This window comes from Alosa pseudoharengus, unplaced genomic scaffold (assembly GCF_046254945.1).
Source record: "Alosa pseudoharengus isolate Yale_2024_CS ecotype anadromous, Long Island Sound unplaced genomic scaffold, YU_APseudo_1.1 YU_APseudo_1.1_scf_9, whole genome shotgun sequence".
NCBI classification, from domain to species: Eukaryota; Metazoa; Chordata; class Actinopteri; order Clupeiformes; family Clupeidae; genus Alosa; species Alosa pseudoharengus.
In genome coordinates this window covers 9,612,880-9,633,306 of record NW_027468881.1, presented here as the reverse complement: position 1 = coordinate 9,633,306, position 20,427 = coordinate 9,612,880, and the positions used below count along the sequence as shown (strand labels likewise).

The following is a 20,427-nucleotide window of genomic DNA, read 5'->3' as shown; positions in this document are numbered from 1 at the left end:
ATTCCAGACACGCAATGGCAATGACAGACACCATTCACCCTATCACCAGTCAGTGTTCCATCAAAATGATTTTCAAAGCCGTCATGTTATCACTCCTGTTGTGTTCGTTTCATGTTTACCAGTTTTGTGTTCCTGGTCAAAAATGGTGGCTGCATTATAACTTGTTATAAATCCATAGTAACAAATGCATTATCATCTAATGTTGTGATAGACCTTTGTATCAACTTGAGTTATATTGGATATTATCAGTTGTGAAATTCCATTTGCTATTTATGGCCTGCAGGCCCCATTGACCACTAAACCACATACTTGGAATACCCCCCTGAGCTCATGCAAGTCAGAAAGGGAAAGATACTATTGGGGAAAGGTTCCAGTGGGGGCTGGCATAGAAGCCAAGAGGGTGATCTGATCAATAGGTATGCGCCTGGACTCAATTTTATACAACGACCATTTTCTCACCGAAATTTTCTCATGTTTTTATCAGGAATACACATGGGTGTATTAAAGTTAAATAAAACACCCAAATTGTTATGAAAATGATCAACATTTGTTTTTTGTGTTCAGATGCCCTCTGTTGACAGTCATGGAGCCTCATGATAGTCAGAATAATATAACAATATTTTTAAGAGAAAAAAATGTAAATCGGGCAAATTTTATATAACTCAATAAACTCAATAAACAGTTGATCACAAAAAAAAAGAAAATGACCGTGAACACAACAGGAGCGTTAAGGTAACATTGTTCCTTCACTAAAAGCAACAAAAAAATTTTAACGAAAAAAGGGCCTGGAGTAGCCGGGCTAACACCACCTTGAAGCCTACCAGTTATTTATATAGTTATAAAATTGAACATTAAACTCTTACCCAATTCTTCCCCAAGTACTATACAGATAGCTTTCTTGTAAACAAAGTTTCTAAATACAGTTGTGTCAAGATGGATCTGCCTAGTTCCCAAGCTAGGCCTAGAGCAGGTACCATTTTATTCCTTTAGCCATTCACTGAACTAATGTTTACAAGGCAGTGCAATATTGGAAATATTTATTTATTGAAAGTTAATGTACAATCAGAGAATGTTTCTCATATAACACATCATTACTTACATGAGGACCATTTGCTTTACAAACATGAAAAAATAATCAGAAGTTAATATGTGGTGTAGGCTGGGTAACGACACACACACACACACACACACACACACACACACACACACACACACACACACACACACACACACACACACACACACACACACACACACACACACACACACACACACACACACACACAAGAGGGCAAGATGCGGATACAGAGGTGTGCTGAGCCCCATGCCGACACTGCAGCTCAGCTGAAGCAGTCCATAGCAGCCTTTGCTCGCTCCATTTCATGGAGAAAGTTATAGAACTGCGGTAGTGTCAGCTCTGTAAAACACAAAAAGGATGAAGCAACATGAAGAATACCTCCAGTGACCAAAACAGTGGTCAGTAATGATCAATATGTAAGGGATAATGTATAGAACGCCGGTCACTATTGGGAAAATAAGTCCCGACAGGGCGAAATGGACCCAGACACGCCGATAATGACTGGTGTTCTATACATTATCCCGCTTATTATATGGCTACTTGCCAAAATGAAGAAATAAACTCCACGATATGTCTCTTTACATTTATTTGTTACCGTTTCGTTATGGCTTTTGCTGAGAAACAAATTCGCAACACACGCTGAACTTGAATCAAACGTTCTTTAGAACACAGCTGATCAACCGCCTGCCTTCGTTACTTCTATACTCTTTGCTTCACTTTTGAATGAAAATCCGTTGCCACTGGCAGCGGCCATTATTTAGAGGTCCTTAGATGAAATTATTATACGGCTCTTCACAATGCTAGTAGAACGCTCCATTGACTTGAATGGGATTTCCCAAAGTTCTAGCGGTAAATAAATTCATGTAATTACCGCTGCAAACATAATTACCGCTGTCAATGGCAAAGGGTTTTGTGCTTCTGATACGTCTTTCATATCACTACGCAAGGACTGGAACTTCATTCAAACGTGAAAGCAGACGGTTGATCAAGTATAAGTATATATACTCTTTTGATCCCAATCCGTGAATTAGTGAAACACACACAGCACACAGTGTACACACAGTGAGGTGAAGCACACACTAATCCCGGCGCAGTGAGCTGCCTGCATCAACAGCGGCACTCGGGGAGCAGTGAGGGGTTAGGTGCCTTGCTCAAGGGCACTTCAGCCGTGCCTACTGGTCGGGGTTCGAACCGGCAACCCTCCGGTTACAGGTCCGAAGTGCTAACCAGTAGGCCACGGCTGCCCATCTCTGATCAGTTGTGTTCTAAAGAATGTTTTATTCAAGTTCAGCAGCATGTGTTGTTTGCGAACTATTTGTTTCTCAGCAAATGCCACGATGAACGGTAACAAATAGGCTAGGTTATGTAAGCTAAAGTCATATCGTGGGGAGTTTATAATTTCGTTTTGGCAAGTAGCCGTATAATAAGCGGGATAATGTATAGAACGCCAGTCATTACTGTGAAAATAAGTCCCTTCAGGGCGGAACAAGACCCCTCCGCTGCGCGTCGGGGTCCGGTTCGCCCTGTCGGGACTTATTTTCACAGTAATGACCGGCGTTCTATACATTATCCCTTACATAATGACCGGTAGAACTTTGGGAAATCCCATTTAAGTCAATGGAGCGTTCTACTTGCATTGTGAAGAGCCGTATAAACAATTAAAGTGTATAAAAGTGGACGAATAAAAAGAGGACACACCCATGTAGATGTTTTCTGTGGAGTTCCCTTTTCTGATGATAAGCTTGAGCTGAGAATGGACAAGGAGAAAAACGTCACAGAGAACATGGTCGTTTTTAAGTCAGAGAGTGCTGGTTTAAAAATCAATTGTCAGCCAAATATTTTAAGTAAGTGCCTTAAGTGAGTGGGGATTTTCCAAGTCTGCTACGAAACAGACTGTTAAAGAGGACGATGATGAAATGAGAAAAGAAAACAAATCAGTGTGTGGGGTGGGAGCAATTGAGACTGAGACACACTCTACCAGCTCTGCACAGCAAAAGGACACCAAAGGCAAACGCATGGATGACTTGTATGTCATTGTGGCGATAAATGAAACAGCTGCAGAAACAACTACAGTAGCATGACACTGCTACTCTAAGTCTAACAGCCTGTCAACTGTGTCTTTGGCTTTTTGATGTCTTTCATCACTATACCTGAAAAAAAAAGAAAATCGACCACTATGTCTGGGCATTCATACTTTCTTCACTTAAAAAAGCCTGTTAGTTGCCTAGATGGACATGTATAGACCCATCACTTAGCAAGCTCCTGGTACCCCCCAATAACACTACATAGACTGACAGATCCCCATTTCAATTATGAATAATGTGTAAAAAGCCCACAGACAGAATCAGAACATCATGCAATTTTATTTCCTTACCTGTAGAAAGATGTTCCCAGTCTTCTGAATCTCACTGGTCCCTACAGTTACTGCAGACAAAATGCAGGCATCATTCACCACACTCATAGTGCACCATGTCAGGGCACACAGCTGAAATCTCCATGTGGTTTTTATATGTTAAGCAAATGAGATGTTGAATTAAGGCCCCCGCAAATAGCCATCGATATAAGTGTGCAGACGCTTTCTGTCCCTTGCCCACATAACACCAGCATCAAAACTGTCAGCTTACGAGCATTCGATAAGCAATGGATTTTATTGAGTGACGCTGACAAAAATGTAACTGAATTGTAATCTATGAGGCGAAAGGGCTTGGCGGTGGTGTGGGGGGTTGTATTGGGAACAATGGAATGGAATCCAATCAAACATTGAAAGCGGAGTGTGCGTCACTCATGTCGGCGCCTATGTGCAGAGGCCTTTATACTAACCACCAAATTTCCACTCCATGTCCACCAGCTGGTTGACCATCAAAGTCTGTCCTACAGCCACTCTGGAGAGCACAGCATAGTGGACTTTCCACTGCAAAAGGTACATGTGCCAAAAAAAGTAAAATGTTTTAATGTGTTTTCTAAATTTGTAAAGAGGTCAGCCACCAAAGCAACACTACCTACTTTCATAGCCAAATGTGAAAGATTCCTGTGATGTACCTGATTTGAGAAATGCACAGCCTTATCTTCATCGACTCCTACAACCAGGGAAAATCAAGCACAAGGCATACATTAGATTGAATGGCACAAACCAACACAAATATATCAAAATAATTACTAAATTTATCCCATACCAAGATTAAGGAGGTCTTCTTTTACTTGTTCAGCAGTAAGATTTTTTTTCAGAGCACCTAGTTACAAAAAAGAAAAAGAAACTAAAACAATAGGCCTCTCCCACTGGGGGGTATCCTGACCACTCCTCTGGACAAACATACTGTATGACTATTTGAGAGATGGTATCAGTCTGTCTGCTGTCTCAGGAGAGAATGGCTCTTGTCCTTACCATGAGGAAGGAGGAGCACACTCTTCATCAAACTCCTCAGAGGACCAGCACTCATGCCATTTTCCCCAGCAAACTCATTCAGCTGTGTGAGAAACTTGTCTGTCTGTTTCCCATTTTAGAAAAAAAAGAAAAATTATGGCCAGAACAGTGTGTATGGGGTGTGTGTGTGTGTGTGTGTGTGTGTGTGTGTGTGTGTGTGTGTGTGTGTGTGTGTGTGTGTGTGTGTTAAAACTTGGCTTGAATTTGACTGAATCCTCTGTAAGAAGAGGATTTGCACTTTTAGGATATGACAAGCAAATAAGCCATAAATCACTTCTACACTCAAAGAAACACGCCAATATTTTGAGGGGGATGGCAAAACAGATGTTTAAACCATTTGACTGTATAAACTACTTTTTTGTTGTGCTAGATAAGATGCTACATGCCCTTCTTGTCTCTGTGCATGCAGTAACGCAGTCTGGCGCACCCACTGTTGCCCACCATGCCTAACTTAGCATAGTTCATTGAGGTGGTCAGAACCAACTAGTTAACAGCTTCCAAAAGAGACAAAAAACTCCAAGATTTTCCTATTTACATGTTGTGACTTGTATACATAACATGTACAAACACCTATGTAAAAATGAGACACAGCGATTTGTTAAGCATGTATACTTTGAACTTGGGCTAGGCTAACAGTGGGGGAGTAACTGCACGCTCAGAGACAAGAAGGGTATGTATCATCTTATCTAACCCTGGGGGAGATGGCGAATAAGCTAATTTTCTAAAATGTTGGTGTGTTCTTTTGAGGGAAAGCCCACCACACTTAAAAAATAGTTTATAGAATTAAATTGTAAACATCTGTTTTGCCATTCCCAAAAATTTAAGTTCACAGCACTCAAGTAGAAGAAAAAAACTAAAGATGCACCGATATATCAGTCTTGTTGACTGATGTCAGCTATCAGCAAATGGCTTTTACTGATGGCAGTGGCTGGTGTTTATCTATCATGTGTCATCAATTCTGCACTGAGGAAATGATGTGTTATGTGGAGACCAGGACATTGAGATGGTATTATGAAGGCCTAAAAGACTTGAAAATGGTTACATTTTTTATAAATATTTTCATTTCCACTCTACTAAAGGATACATTTAACAACAAAAACTAAGCAAACAAAAAAATAATCTATATTAGTTATCAGACACATTGTTATCTCATACATCAGTATCAACATCAGCCCAAAATCCCTAAGACAAAACATAGCTCAGTGGGTAACAAACAAGCCTTTTCAGGCTACATCTTATCAGCAACAACTTATAAAATCATGCATAGCTTAGTCTGTGGTTTACCTCCTTTGGCTCCAGTAGAAACTGGTATAAGATTTCTGTCAGGCTGGCAAATTGCTGTAGAGAAAGGGGAAATGTAACTTCAGTGCCTACTTTCCAATCCTTGGAATGTTGTTGTTTTTTTAGCATTTTTGCCTGAAACTAAAAACCTTGTGGCCTTAAATGCAAAGACAAAACCAAAACCCATTATTATCGAACAGCTCCTCATCAAAACCTGTTTAATTTGATGGTCCGAGGTTTAAAATGACACCAGCAGAGCCGGACAGTAACGGAGTACATTTACTTGAGTACAGTACTTGAGTACAATTTTGAGGGATCTGTACTTTACTCGAGTATCATTTTGGGGGAGTACTCATGACTTTACTCAAGTACATTTGAGAGGCAAATATTGTACTCTTTACTCCACTACATTTCTATCCATAACCGTGAGTACCCGTTACTTCTTCTAAAAAAAAGGAAAAAAGAAAAATCTCGGAAAGCCTCAATTTGTTGTTTCCCTCTCCAACATGATTGGATTGTGCAGGCGCCACTGATTGGGACAGCCTATCAGCAATCACCTTCAGCTTTCCGCCAAAGTCAACTCAGATGGTCAGATTTAAATAAGAGACGAAACCATGGACGAAACAATGGATGAAGACGCAGCAGGTCCATCCCGGGAATGTGCCAACCTGTGGCCCCACCTCGCCAGACTATTTCAATTTTCTGAACAAGTTAATGATAGTTTTCGCTTCAAGTGTTTCAATTACAAAATAGTATTTTGTATTTGAAATACGTATTTTATATACATGTATTAGAAATACTGCCCATCCCTGGCAACATGGTAAAAACATAAAAATGACTTGATTTTACTTTCAATTCCGTTTACATTCTCCAAGGTATTAACATTAACATTTTTCATAACTCCATGTAGGACGTTTCTGTACATAAATGTAAGCACTGTGGCAGTAGTAATGCAATATTTAAAAAATGTAGGCTACTCTTGATACTCAAGTACTTTTAAAAACAAGTACTTCAATACTTTTACTTAAGTAGACATCTGACTGTTGTACTTTTACTTGTACTTGAGTAAAATTTAGCAAAGGGTATCTGTACTTTTACTCAAGTAATGAAGCTGTGTACTCTGTCCGCCTCTGGACACCAGCAGACACAGTAGGAACGTGCTAAAACAGATGAACAGCCATATGTGTGCAACACCCATACCCAAAAACAAACACAGGCTAACTAAACTAGCTCTAACTGAGATTCTTTTTTTTGTGTGGATTTGGTTGGAGTGTGGGGTGCAGTACCAGGATACGGTTTGTTGCACAGACATACATGTTTTACAAGGTCCACTTACATAAGTTAAGCGCCATACCACAACTATACAATTAAGTCTGCGTCTCCTCAATATCTCCAAAGGTAATCTATTTTACATGTTAATGAGATGGACGACGCCACTGTCATTAACAAGCATTTCGCCTCACGCTGAGTGGGAAGATTCTATGGCGTCAAATAGCATGACATTTGAGCCTTTGTGAGAGTAGCCTAACATCATCATATGATGGCCAAGAGATCCATTAACAACTGCTATGGGTGAAAGGGATTAACTTCAATTTGCAGCCCCAACCAATGTCTTCACGTCTGTCAATATAGTACGCAAGTGCTTTAACGAGATGCATCTTGTGACACAAGACATGTGACACCTGCATAGCCTACTCAAGTGTCGCTATATCAGATAACCCAATAGTCTGCATAAACGCATATTCATTGATAAGCGAGTTACAACCCTTCTAATGTAAAGGACTTTACAACCACTGCATTCATCCATGCTATTGAAATGGCAAGTGGTACAGTGCCGCATATGAAGCGTGTGATAGTGTGTGTGTGTGTGTGTGTGAACTATAGGAAGATATTAAAGTAGCCTAGGTCGGTCCGTCTGTCAAGTAAGAACACAGTGCAGTGTTAATATTTACGGAATAGCCTCTATAGTGTCTAGGCTTTATGACAAGTCATTGTATGTTCCAAATCGCTAGTAAACACCTAACGCTGGCTAACGTTACCGAAATATCACTTAGATTAGCTACTGCTCTGCCTCAGACAGTCCCACATCTCAGTAAAGCTCTTAGATAAATCATATTAATTTACCTGCTCACTAAATTTGTTCAAATTCTGAAAGTCAGTAGTCACCGCTTCTGTCAAAGGATCTTTTGTAAACTGTAACGGCAACATTGTTTCATCCACACAGTATCACAGTTCAGTATCATCCAACATCTGACGACTGATTTCCGGTGTACGGCGGTCCCGTAACAATTTTATCCTCTGGTTTGGCTTTCGCACTTTCATCACAGAGTGCAGCTAATCTTCTTAATCTGTTCATTCGCCCCATCATCAGGGAATGAGTAGGCTACATAACATGTTAAACAAACAGTTTTGTATAAAGTGTAAGGGTAGGCTATTGTGAACTGAAAGTAACCTAAATTAATATTCATTAGATGTTCGAATCCATGTCCCCTTGCAGGGTCATCATGTGTGTCTTGTACAAGGCTATATTTCTGCCAGTCGATGATCTATTTTTTGTTATAATGTTATGCAAGTAGCGTTGAACAAAAGTTTTAAACAATATATAATTACAAACTCCTTTCAGCTAGCATAGAAGTGCAATGTTATAGCTTATAGCATCCTACCTTCCTTTGCTGTGCCCCTTACATCAAATTTGGTAATGTTGGTCCATGTGGTGCCATGTATATAAATGATGTTGTTCAGTCTTCAGAATCTTCCATGAGTGAAGACGGAAAAAGGAAGGGATATCTGCAGATTCCAGTAGCATAATGAATAAATAATTAAGGTCCATGTGCAATTAATGCATAGTCTGCTATAAAGAATTTGTTGGGCAAGTTATAATGCAGTTAGGCCTGCGTTATTGATTAGTTTGTGACAACAACATAACAATGGTGACCACTTTCTACTCACCACACATGCTGGGGCAGAGGGCTATTTTTAACTGTAACTTCACAACATAACAAAATACTTCTGCGCTGAGATGTTGTAGGCCTAGTCCAGCATAATACATATGTGTCAAGTCAATGCAGGTGTAACCAGTTTTGCCATACAACAGCAAACAAATCAACAAAATGTTTTTTTCAATTTTTTTTTCCAGTACTACTCAAACCACCGTTGATCATTAATGTGTGATTAGTGTTATGCATCATTGGTTCTGGGTGAAATAGCCTAGTATGAGTCTGAGAAACCATAAGAAAAATCAACGTAGACAAACATGTATTTAAATTTTCAGCATGTGCCTTTATACTAGGCTACACAAGACAAATGCCTCTTTGTTTATTCCATAGTTTCCGTCCTGTTTCCTGGTGTATAATCAAAGATAGGTTAAAGTGCACATTTGTTTAAATCACTGATGTGTGTAGGCTACTGTAGGCTACACTGTGTTCCTTTCCACAGGGTTTATGTTTGCATTTTGATCTCACATATCTATTATGAAATAATGTGGTGTTTTTTTATCAACAGGTGGACTTCTTTTGGTCTAATAATGGTAAATGCAAAATGTTAGTAAAATGAGAATGTGTGTCCAATAATAATGTTAGATAGACCATTTCGTATACAGAAATCAGGGGAACATGATTATTCCCAGACTTTATTTTCTTTCAAGGTAAATTCAGTTTTTATTCTGAAAGTACGATTCGAGAGTCGAGACAGTATTACCCGGGAAAAGTCACGCCTGACAAGTGAGGCAGAGAGCGGACTTCGTAAAGAATCTTGATACCCATTTACATAGCCTCCTCACCCTCGAGGTACAAAAAGCGCACGGAAGAAAGGATAAGTGGATAGTGACAAGCCGTGACACCTTGGCAACTGCTCAACACCAGGAGGGATCAATCAATCTTAAAACTTTTTTCAAAATCAGACGAAGACTGCAGCAACAGGTAAATTCTTCGAACTCCGGGTTGCCTTGACCAGCTTCGCTACTGTACACGCTGTGCGTATTCGTTGAGAGTTGAACCAGCATGGCTGCGGGCAACCCAAGGAACAGTAGGCTATACCTGAGTTAAAGGTTTTACAAACAACCAACTTTCGCTTTTGTAACCTAGTTAGATGAAGGCAAAGTATTGCTCTTTTTATAACTGGTGCATTTTTAAGAAACCCGTAATTAATTCTGCATAATGCATTAAGGTGGACGCTGAAGATTATGTAAGGTAAGGAAAGGGATTCACCAAACTTGACTATAACTTTCGACGTAAACCGTTTTCACTTTGCGAATGTAGATCGATAATTTCTGTCTCAACAAAGGATTAGTTTAGTGTTAAACAATTAAACTCTCAGCGTGTCTGGACATGCCTTTGGAAGACGTTATCCAGATGTTTCTGCTGCTGTATAATTGGAAGAGTTTCATTTTTGAGATTTTTTCTGGTCACGAAGATGCTTATTTTTGCTAAAAGGTTGCAAGAATGAAGTATATATGGAATTTAATTGTACTTGAAATTACAACCTTATTTAAGGTCGTGTCCACGAACTTGAACTAGACCTGAGTGAAGCGTGCTCAAAGCGTGCGCTCGTACAACTTCGGTTACAAAATAGCGTGCAAGTTTTCTGTGCAAGCAAGCGCATGCCCAAAAACAAAACTTTAATTGCTACTTTGTAAAAGCTGATGTTCGTCATTTGACATTATTGACCAAATTATGCAAAGATGTCTGCGATTCACCTGGCAGTCGCCAGATAAAAAGTTATATCAAAATCAACTGAAAGTGTGCAATAGTCTACAGTTCGGACTATTTGGTGTATCACAAGCAATCACTTGGAATATCTTGTTTTATTTGGACTGATTTGATGCCTGTCAGATATGTCATCATTTGGCTCATTATCTCGAAATAACACGTAGGCTACAGATAAAGGTAACGTCACAAGAGCTATCCTAGATTTATTCTCTTCCCTATGAAACTTTCCCTCACTTGACAAGCCATTCGTCTTTGGCAATGCATAGCCAGTTCAAAACCACCGAATACCACAGTGAAGTGTAGTCCGTGATAGTTTTCCCTTTACTGAGAATGGGAGTAATGGGACGCAATCAGGATTTATGGGGATCAATGAACTGCAGTGAGTAATGCGACAATTAGCTCTCGACGTTGCGTCTTTGCGTGCGGGTTCGTTCTTGGGCCTCTCGGAGGAATGTGTCGCTTTTGACAAGGCTCTTTGTCAAACGATAACCCATGGTTAGCCTACACGTTGACACTGGTTTTTATCAATATCATTTTGGACACTGGTTTGTATCAATATAATTTTGGATATATCTCCTAAACATGTGTGAGTGCGCGCTAGTGTATAGTGTGTATGTGTGTGTGTGTCTAACGTAGCCCTTGATCTTTTTTTTTTTTTTTACAAAATGAGGTGTAGAAAGTTGTGTAATGACGTGGGCGCTGCGTGCTGACCATACGTGAAACCACGGAAGATGGAATATCCCTTAAGGCTTTGATTCATAGTATTAAAATTATTCAACACAATCTGTTATTCTACATGTTATTTACCATGACCATTACAGGTGGGTTTCTTGAAAACTATTTTATAATACACGTGTTTAATTTCAGCTATGTAATGCATTTGATCAGGTTTAGGTACCGTTTCAACCCCTTGAGATCCCCAGTGTGGCAAAATGGCAGGTGACCCCTCCCTATGAACATGTCCTTCAGGGCAAACTCCCTGGCCCCTGCTTTATCCCTCCCAACACTCAGGCAGAACTTTGATGTGGCCTCCTATTGTGCTCTTCCTTCTCAGCTTCACCAGCCCTCCTGTCTTAACAATGGTGCAGAGCTTTGGCTATAGGCGCACACTTTGGGTAAAAGCAGGTGCATTCATACTCACACACATTCATCAGGTCAGAGGAAAACTACACGCTTTGTTCTCTCGATGGGTTTCTGCACATGCAGTGGTTGGATTTGTGTGTATGTGTGTGTGTGTGTGTGTGTGTGTGTGTGTGTGTGTGTGTGTGTCTGTCTGTCTGTGTGTAACGTATGTGTCCAAACCTGCATATGTTTGTGTGTGTTATTGGACTGTATGCATGCATGAGTGTGACTACTGTATCGTTTTGTCAGTGAGGGTTGCCATAATTGTCAGGATGCATCTGGCTGCTCTGCCTCCTGCGGCAGCAGTGTGGTGTTAATGGGGTTCGAGTGTACCGCGGTCACTGGGTTCAGCCTCTTAAGATGGAGAAGGCGGCTCAGGAAAGACACGAGGGGGGCTTTTCAGTCACACACAATTGGCCATAACTTCTCGTGTCAACATAACTCCCTCGGGCGATGGAGCCCATTAGTGCGGGATGGGTTGACTTAGCTCTACTTTGCTGTGTTTTGTCTGACGTGTCTTTGCTCCTATGGAATTTAATCTTTACTCAGATTGTTTCTGGTGACCTTGGAGCACGGGAGTGTCTGGAGTTTCTCTACTTAGGGCAGAGCTTGGAGTGAAACTTCCAATAACTGCACTCCTGCAACTATTTATTTTTTCTTAAGCTGAAATTTGAAAACACAGGCACTGAACCTGATCAGTTACAACCTTGGTTTGGTTTATTGTCCAGGTTACACATACCTTAATGAATTGCAGCAACAGTCTCTCATCTATCTTTTGAAATCTTTGTTTTGGTTAATGTCTTCAACCATATCTATTAATATTTCAATGTAATCACCAAGTATGACTTGGTAAAACCATTTTATAGTTGACTTTCTGTAGCTTAGAGTAATGAGATGGTATCGTAACTGCAGCAGGCCATGATGAAAGGTTGACCCCCATGCTCACCTGGCTATTGTCTTTCCTTTACGCTTGTAAATTAGTTTGGCAAAGGTCAGAAATGAAAGGTTTAAATTGAAATCTGTTTGTCTCCTGAGGGAGCATGACGACGTGACCTCTAATCCCTCCATGGGTTGCCCAGTGGGTGTTCACCCCAGAGCCATGCTGACTGGTCTGGTGTGGTTCTTCATATGCTGCAGAACTAGCTGCAGTGGCACTGGCCAGACCTTTGATCTCAATAGCCCCCTTCAGACCGTCGAGCCAGGCCAGGCTAGGATTATTTGGGGGCCACCTGGTGATAGTTGGCCAGGTCTACAAGCCTCATATCCCGGAGATCATATCCCATGTTCAGACTGTCAGGCTAGCCTCTCCTGATTACACCTCAACACGCCCCCGCTTGTGAAAACGTCACCAATACCACCCATTTTCAAATAGTTTAAGCAGAAAGTTGCCTATCTCTATCCTATCCTGTATGCTATCGAAGTCAGTCACCTATTTCCGCCCTTTTACGTGTATGTCACTTTATATTAATTTCTATAAAAACCAAGACAGCGAAGAAACACCAGCACACACAACATACGTGTATCTTAATGAGCTATATACCAAAAATTACACTTTACCATGACTTGAAGAGCTGTAAACAGTGTTGTAAGGCTGCGTGTACAAATCCGCTTGGAGCTCCAGTGGAATTTAGATTCTGCGATGATGTGCCGCGTGAGTGGGCATTCACCAGCCCAGCACCAAACTCCGAGCGCACAGTTTAGAAAATAGGATTTTGAAGGCAGTGGATGCTCCTGCTAAGAACCAAACCAGACTTTGTTCAAATCTACTACACACCTATGGCTACTGGAAAATGTTCATTTATCAAATGTTATTTTGAAGTATTAAAACATCTTTACAACAACATCTTTATTTTAGAATTTCCAAAAGGGGTGGAAATTGGTGCTTTTACGATAGTTCTCCACACTATTCCACACTATGGATATATAGCATAAATCACACTGGCAGGAATAATTTAGTGGGACGCTTGTCTATGTTAGTTAACTCATAAGTTCACTTTTTACTGTGCTACATGGCGACCTCTAGACAGATTTAGCCTACTGACAGGCAAACATCTTCAACACGGACTTAACCGCTATCTCTAAACTCGGTGTGTTAGCAAACTTACTGCTGTGCTTTCATAGACATTAAATGTTTATCGACTCCACACACAACAACAGGTTGACCCCGCCTTCACCTTGACCCCACCCAAGTGGCCCAAGTGGTTGGGCTCGAAATCAGGGGTCAGTAGCACCAATATAGCAACCAAGTGGCACCAGTTAGCACCCGCACCTGAAAGTGTGAAAGCAATTAGGCCCAGTACGACCTGGCTAGCTCGGCTTTGGCTCGACAGTTTGAAGGGGGCTAATGTTAGTACAGAGTAGCTCTGTGTTATGGGGCTTACACCTTTTGGTGTAGATTGCGATCAAGTTTTAGGCTGTAGATCATATTGTATAATCTATCTGGAACTTCCAATGAAAGCTGAACAAGAATGTCCTATTATCCTTTTATTGTACTGTCGGTGTTGTGTTTTATTCAATGTTGAACGTCTTAATATTTTTAATTTTAAATGTGTATTATTGTCTGATTGCCCACACAGATTGCCAAACCAGCAAAGGAACGAGGAAAGCACAGCTCCAAAGTAATGCCATCCAACAAGTACTCCTCTGCCATCATGGAGGAAAGTGGCAAGATTGCCGCCACGGTAAGAGGACATTTACTTTTTACATGTATTCATTTAGCAAACACTTTTATTGAAAGCAACTTACAGTAAGAGAATAACATTCAATCTACAGTGCAGAGGAGACCATAGCTAGGAATTAGCATAGCTAGGAATTACTACTACACTATTACTAGAGGATAAGAGTGCTGACATTGTAAGTACTAGTCAAACACTGTACTTTTCTGTACTTTTCAAACTGTTTTAAAAGTATACAGCTGAGAGGGAGATAAATGCAGGAATGTGGATGGCTCCAGTCACGTCCCACCTACGCTCACAGCCACAGTAGTACAGAGAACATTCATTTGCATGGTAGTGTGCAGAATGTTTTTTAAGCAGGAGTTTCAGATTACTCACTGTTACCCACATCGTCACGTAAATGGTTCATGCGCGGACCAAAGGTGAAATGATGAGCGCAGAATTTTTCTGGGGGCCTTTTGTCTTTTATTGATAGAGGACAGTGAAGAGTGACAGGAAGCAAGTGGGAGCGAGAGACAGGGTGCGTTCGGGACATGTCCCTGTGGGCACCTGGACCCAAGGTGGTACGGACGCTGTAGCCTGGTTCGCCACAGTTTTCTGACAGTCACAGTTTTCCGACACAATTTTCTGAAAGAGAGTGGGTATGAATACCAGCCTTCACTCCCTTTTGTTTCATAATTTAAAGCAGAAAAGTTAGCTGTTTTAACGTAAACGTAGCAGCAACCTTGTCATGTTCATATAATGAGAGCACCATACTGACAGCAAGTGCTGTTTGAAACATGGAAAGCACTAATGAACAACTTACAGTGAAGACACTAGGGATACACAGTTAAACGAGTTTTAATCAAAATCACAATTTTGAATTTATCCACGGCATTGTTATATTTCAAGCCTACTTTCAACATTTGAAGGCTGGTCGGTTAGAAAAAAACACATTTCACAGTTTTCAATTTAAGGGAGTTTGGTTGTGTGCAGGACAATAGGGACAATAATGCTGTCATCCCGGGAATGTCTTCTCCTCAGAGTTTGATTTGGCTTGGCTTGGAGTTACACAACTGTTGCATCAGCACCCCAGATGAGGTCCCGATTCACACTTGGAAGCCTGTCCTCTTGAGTAGGCAGTTCTTTCATTCTCCAGTAAATCACTGAGTAATTTCTTAGGTTGTCAAAGTTGGTGGGTGTAGTGGAGGGTGCAGTGCTTCCAGCCTCTGATACATGTCCAGTTAAGCCCTGTGCACATACCGGTACTAAGCCCATGGTTCTCTCTGATATTCTGTCTGCACACAGTGTTTCCGGAGGATAGTGATAAAATGTGTTGTCCTTAACTTCCCATTACTCCTGTTGTTGTTCCCTCTCACTTTCATAGATGTCTCTTTGTAGAGTGTGTTTGTAGGCTCCTGACTCTGCATTACCATCCTTTTGTCCATCCTTTTTCGTCCACCTACCCCACCCCACTCCCTTTATCCCTCCCTTCCTTCCCGTCTCCGTACTGGCCAGTTGTCAGGCCTCCAGTCCCCGACCAACGTGCACAATCCATTAGGCTCGCAGAGTAAACTGGCGCCGGACTAGAGCCGGACATCTGGCCAGGGCATCCCTTGGCAGACCACAGGCAGCTGCAGCCCGAGAGAAAAAGAAGGGGGGGGGGGCACCGAGCCATGCCACAGTGGCCTCATTATGTGACTGGGGAAGACCGCTTGGAAGGAGGAGAGTCTCCGTAGTCTGTTAGCGGTAGCCGTTTAGCTGCAGTTCTTGGATATGGAGAGTCACAAGTGATATTCAGTTTAGTTGGAGGTAAACATGGCCAGCTGAAATGGTTACATTTTGGTTGGCTTTTTGTAACTTATCACAGAAGTTACGGTGGGGTTTTCCCTTTCTATGATATAGCCTTGGAGAAAATATTTACAATATCTTTGCCATCAGTTCAAGGGATTTTTATAGGAAGCTTTATCTTGTTTGAGTGTATCAGTGTTTTGTTTTTTCACCATGCTTTTTGGATGTTGCACTTTTCTTCTTTGCACGTCCATAACAGTGAGTGGGATTTTCTCTGTGATACTACAGGGTATATATCTACGTATTCTATTAAGGATTAATCTGTGAGTGTGGTCAGTTACTTTTTTATCTGTAGTTTGCTTTTTTACTTCCTTATTATTTTGGAATTTCCCATTGAAGTTAGATGAAAAGTTTGAGTAGTCGCTGTTGCTGACAAATGAGAAGTTTGAGTAGTCTCAGTTCCTGAATGCTTTTAGTTTAAAACCAAGTATAATTATTCTTAGATTAATTTCATGTTTTAGTAGCCTAGAAATCTAGACGCACCCTAGCGGGGCTAGTCTAGCAACTCTTCGTTGGCTTGTGAGCTGGAAAAATTAAACTTCTATCAGGCCAATCAAATTAGGCGTGCTTAACATTATGATTGATGGCAGAGTTGCAACGGTTTGGCTCGAATTCCCTGCTACTTGAAAACAAAGAAGATGGATGTTGCTGTTAGCGAACAGTGTGACACGAGTTAAGCTTTTTTTTTAAGTTGGCAAAAGTTTGAACTAGCCATAGCTCCGCTGGTGGGAAAACGCATGTGACTCATAGCGCTGTCCTATTGCGTGCAGAGGGAATTTGAAAGACAACCGATTATCCCGCCCCTCGGACTGAGCACTGCGAACGGTGAGTGCCCAGACCCTACATTTTAATGGGTCTGGCTCGTCAGGCTATTTTTTTTAGCATTTTGTAACATAATTAAGTTATGGTGAAGTTTTCCCTTCCCTTCCATTCCCTTTAAGAAGAGGAGGAAATTTGCTTTTGGCTACAGAGTAGGCAAGCTATGTGTGGTGATTCTCTGTGACTTACCAGGCCTTACCAAGAACACCTGCTCTACAGGTTAACATGCTGGCAGTGTACAAGGCTAAAATTAGTAGAGTTGCACCAATATGGAATTTTAGGAGCGATACCGATAACCGATATTTATTGTTTTTTTGTGGCCGATACCGATATGATAACCGATAATATTACTCTTGAAAAAAAATTGAATGAACATGAATTGGGGACAGCATTTAATAAGCATTATTTAATTGCAGTAATTTTACCTAACGAAATGCAGATGTAATACTAAAATACAACTTAGAACTAGGCCTACTTATCTACTCATCCCACCGAAGAGTTTGTTTATTTGTTTTCCCGACTAGCGTGGTAAAGTGCAAACACACCAGCACAAGACGACTCTAAGTAGGCTGAGCTTTGCTCTGCTAAAGTTAAACGGAGGATCATTCACGAGAGGATTTTGGGATGCACAGATTCAACGCAGATCCACAGATTTGTTAGAATGGTGAAATACATCCACACCGCTGACATTATTTTGAGGAAGAAGTATAGCCAACCAAGCTCAAGTAGCTCAGTGTAGCCAGACGGGCCTTAATGTACGCCTAGTCGGGAAATTAGGGCTTAAAAAACTATTGCCGCAAATTATCTGCTTGAGTTCTGTTATCAGAACGATAATAATATTACATGGATGAGGCTGTATTAACTCTAATGGTCTCCAACAAGCATTCATCACAGTGTTTCCCATACATTGACTAATCTGTGGCGGGGAGCCACAAAATAAAAATCGTCCGCCACAGATTAATATTCTATGTTTCATTTAATTTAAATTAAATATAAGGTCAAATCCTTGCATTGCCATTGAGCTGCGCTTTTTACGCACGCAGCCTTTCCTTGCCCCGCCCCGCTCTCTATCTCTCTCGTAGCCCGCTGCCACTCCTCTGCATGTGCATTTAACAAAATATTCACGATTGTTGAAGGATTGTTGTTGCCACATAGAAGCATTGCATAGAAGACGTCTGGCTAAATTGCTATTAAATCCGCTTAGCATCGTGACAAATTTGTTCAAAACTGCTGCATTGAAGTAAACTCTGCTAAGGTCTTATCACAACATAGTAGGCTACATTGAAGAGACTAAACTAAGTTAAGTTATGAAATCAAGCAGTATCTCAAAGCTAACGTTAGAATACTGTTTGGATGTCGAATTTAGCATGCTTAGCCTACTTACTGCTGCTTGTCAATTTCGTTGAAGGGCTCATTTTATTGACTCTGACACTGAATGTTTGCAAAATCCTGATGTAAATGGAAAAGTGTTTTCCAAAATTCAAAAGTGCTTGTCACAAGGAGAAGTACGAACCTTTATTTTAACTATGTAGAAAACGTTATGAATTGCTTCCACATATCAGCAGCCTTTCAACTGTGTTACAGTTGCAAGGGTTCCCTCAAACGTCTTAAAGTGACAGGCACTCAATTAGACCTATACACTACCGCCACAAATTTAATCCAATTCTGTGGGAAACACTGCATCTCATAACTGCCTAGCTTTGTTAACGCTGCTGACTCGTCAAAAGGTTAAATTTCACAAAAGTACAGTATATGAATGTATCTTTAGGAGTAGTTAGTGAAGAGGCCACAAAAGACGATGAACTCTCCTGCAAAGGTTAAGGACTTAAGTTAAGCTTTTCCCCCCTTACTTTGATCTGTCACCACACAACACATTTGCTGAGCAGCACAATAGAGTTCAGGCTCCTTCACCTGGAGACCACTGCCTGGTTGTTCTGAGTCACTCACACCTCGGAGCCCAGGTGCGCAGCTCTGCGGTGGCTGTGTTTGTGGATGACTCAACAGAGTGGAGGCAGTGGAAGGGGAACGACCGAGCAGAGGGGAGTTTCCTCCCTCTCTTTCTTTCTCTCTCTCTCTCTCTCTCTCTCTCTCTCTTTTTATCTCCCTATCCCTCTCTCACTCTTTTCTCTATCCCTCTGTCTCTCACTCTGTCCCTATCTCGCTCTTGTGCTATCTCTATCGCTCTCACTCTCACTCTTTCTGTCTCTCATTCCAAAAACACAGTTTCTGAAACTTGGGTTTGTACAAAATTGATTATGCTATTGGTGTGTTAGTGGTAGGCTTTGTTTTGTGTGTAGGTGTATGCTTGTGGGTCTTGATATCATGGTTCAGTATATCCTGTAGGTGGTCGTCTGCCTATGCACATTTTTGCATTCCCCAGCACGTGTGGTCACATGTCCATTTGTAATGTAGTGCATAAATGGCCAACATAGAGCATTCGCTCGATCTCTCTCCTCCAGGACACTGGCCTGTGGTATGAGCCTATGCAGCTGTGTGGTGGACCGGGGTGTGTGTGTGGGGGGGGGGTGTAAGGATGCACACTTCCTCTTTTGGCTCCTGTCGGCGTTTGTCACGTCACATGTAGGCTTGGGAATCGGTTCCAGTTTCCGGTTTGAAACCGGTTCCAAACGTTCCGATCCATCGGAATCGTACACGTACACACGTTAACGATTCCACCTAACGATTCAGAACATCCATTCCCACGTCGCGGCACGACGTCACAGTATGCGAAATTTAGAAATATTAAAGCATTTAACTTCTGCAGTGTTTCCCCTACAATGTAGGCTAGTCAGCAGCGCCACTCCTAGAATTCAAGCGCTGCTGCAAAAAATTGCCTAATTAAAAAAAAAAAAAAACATGCAAGTGAACTTCGGGAACAGCTGCCGTTCGTTCAGGTTCGATGTCAACAAATAATAGTAGGCTAACGTTGAAGGCGCAGTCGGTGTCAGGCAGGGATTCCACAGGAAATCACGTTTGTTTGTGTTTATGTTTTAAGTTTATTAGCAGACGCAATTTTGTTAAAAAAAACGTAGCCTACATTATGTTAACGGTTAACCAAGGAACCAAATTAAACACGCCAGCGAGGTAGCTCGCCCCTGCCTTCAGTAGCCTATTCCCAGATAAATTCCATGCATTGTTTCGTTTTTGTTTGTTATAAAGTCAATGCTTTCAAGCCCTGTGTTGCTAACATACCTAGGCTGTGAAACTAAGGTCTAGCCTATTGGTGGGTTTAATTGAATAGCCTATAGCCTACAGTACGCAACCATTTACATCTGGAGATAGTTTGTAATTTCCTGTAGAGCTCACCAAAATCATAGAAATGATACAAAACACTTATCTGCTATAATCCAAGATAGATTTGCTTCGAGTTGTTAGGCTTTTGAGCATTTATTTTACCAAATGACATGGAAAACACAATTCATTTCATCCATATATCCTTGTGCACCATGCACAACAACGCTACTAAGTTAGCTTAAAACCGTGAGAATCAAGCAA

The 20,427-nt window shown here is 41.2% G+C and overlaps 2 protein-coding genes across 4 annotated transcripts in view; one reads left to right on the top strand and one right to left on the bottom strand.

The window, feature by feature from the left end:
* Window positions 1-1,022: 1,022 nt before the first annotated feature.
* commd7 (COMM domain containing 7) lies at window positions 1,023-8,050 on the bottom strand. Its single transcript, XM_076276550.1, has 9 exons — window positions 7,905-8,050; window positions 5,784-5,837; window positions 4,461-4,563; window positions 4,252-4,308; window positions 4,118-4,155; window positions 3,899-3,989; window positions 3,453-3,502; window positions 2,777-2,825; window positions 1,023-1,417 (listed from the first exon to the last, which is right to left on the bottom strand). The coding sequence occupies exons 1-9, from the start codon at window positions 7,986-7,988 to the stop codon at window positions 1,341-1,343; spliced, it is 603 nt and encodes a 200-aa protein (XP_076132665.1). The 5' UTR covers window positions 7,989-8,050; the 3' UTR covers window positions 1,023-1,340.
* Window positions 8,051-9,491: 1,441 nt separating this feature from the next.
* The window catches only part of dnmt3bb.1 (DNA (cytosine-5-)-methyltransferase 3 beta, duplicate b.1), a 58,074-nt gene continuing 47,138 nt past the window's right edge, over window positions 9,492-20,427 (top strand). For 2 of the 3 annotated variants that reach the window (XM_076277531.1, XM_076277530.1), the window contains exons 1-2: window positions 9,492-9,697; window positions 14,185-14,289. In XM_076277531.1, coding sequence (XP_076133646.1) covers window positions 14,230-14,289 — 60 coding nt within the window. In that variant the 5' untranslated portion in view covers window positions 9,492-9,697; window positions 14,185-14,229. Of the gene's footprint in view, window positions 9,698-14,184; window positions 14,290-16,487; window positions 16,939-20,427 lie in introns of those variants that run through there. The other variant, XM_076277532.1, reaches the window with a different exon arrangement.

What these genes read in the sequence shown, in the direction of transcription:
- commd7 (XM_076276550.1), bottom strand. Translation starts at nt 7,988, where the DNA reads ATGTTGCCGTTACAGTTTACAAAAGATCCTTTGACAGAAGCGGTGACT. An exon ending in TGAACAAATTTAGTGAGCAG is followed by an intron (nt 5,838 to 7,904) that starts GTAAATTAATAT and finishes CTTTCTCTACAG; the next exon opens with CAATTTGCCAGCCTGACAGA. An exon ending in TTCTACTGGAGCCAAAGGAG is followed by an intron (nt 4,564 to 5,783) that starts GTAAACCACAGA and finishes AATGGGAAACAG; the next exon opens with ACAGACAAGTTTCTCACACA.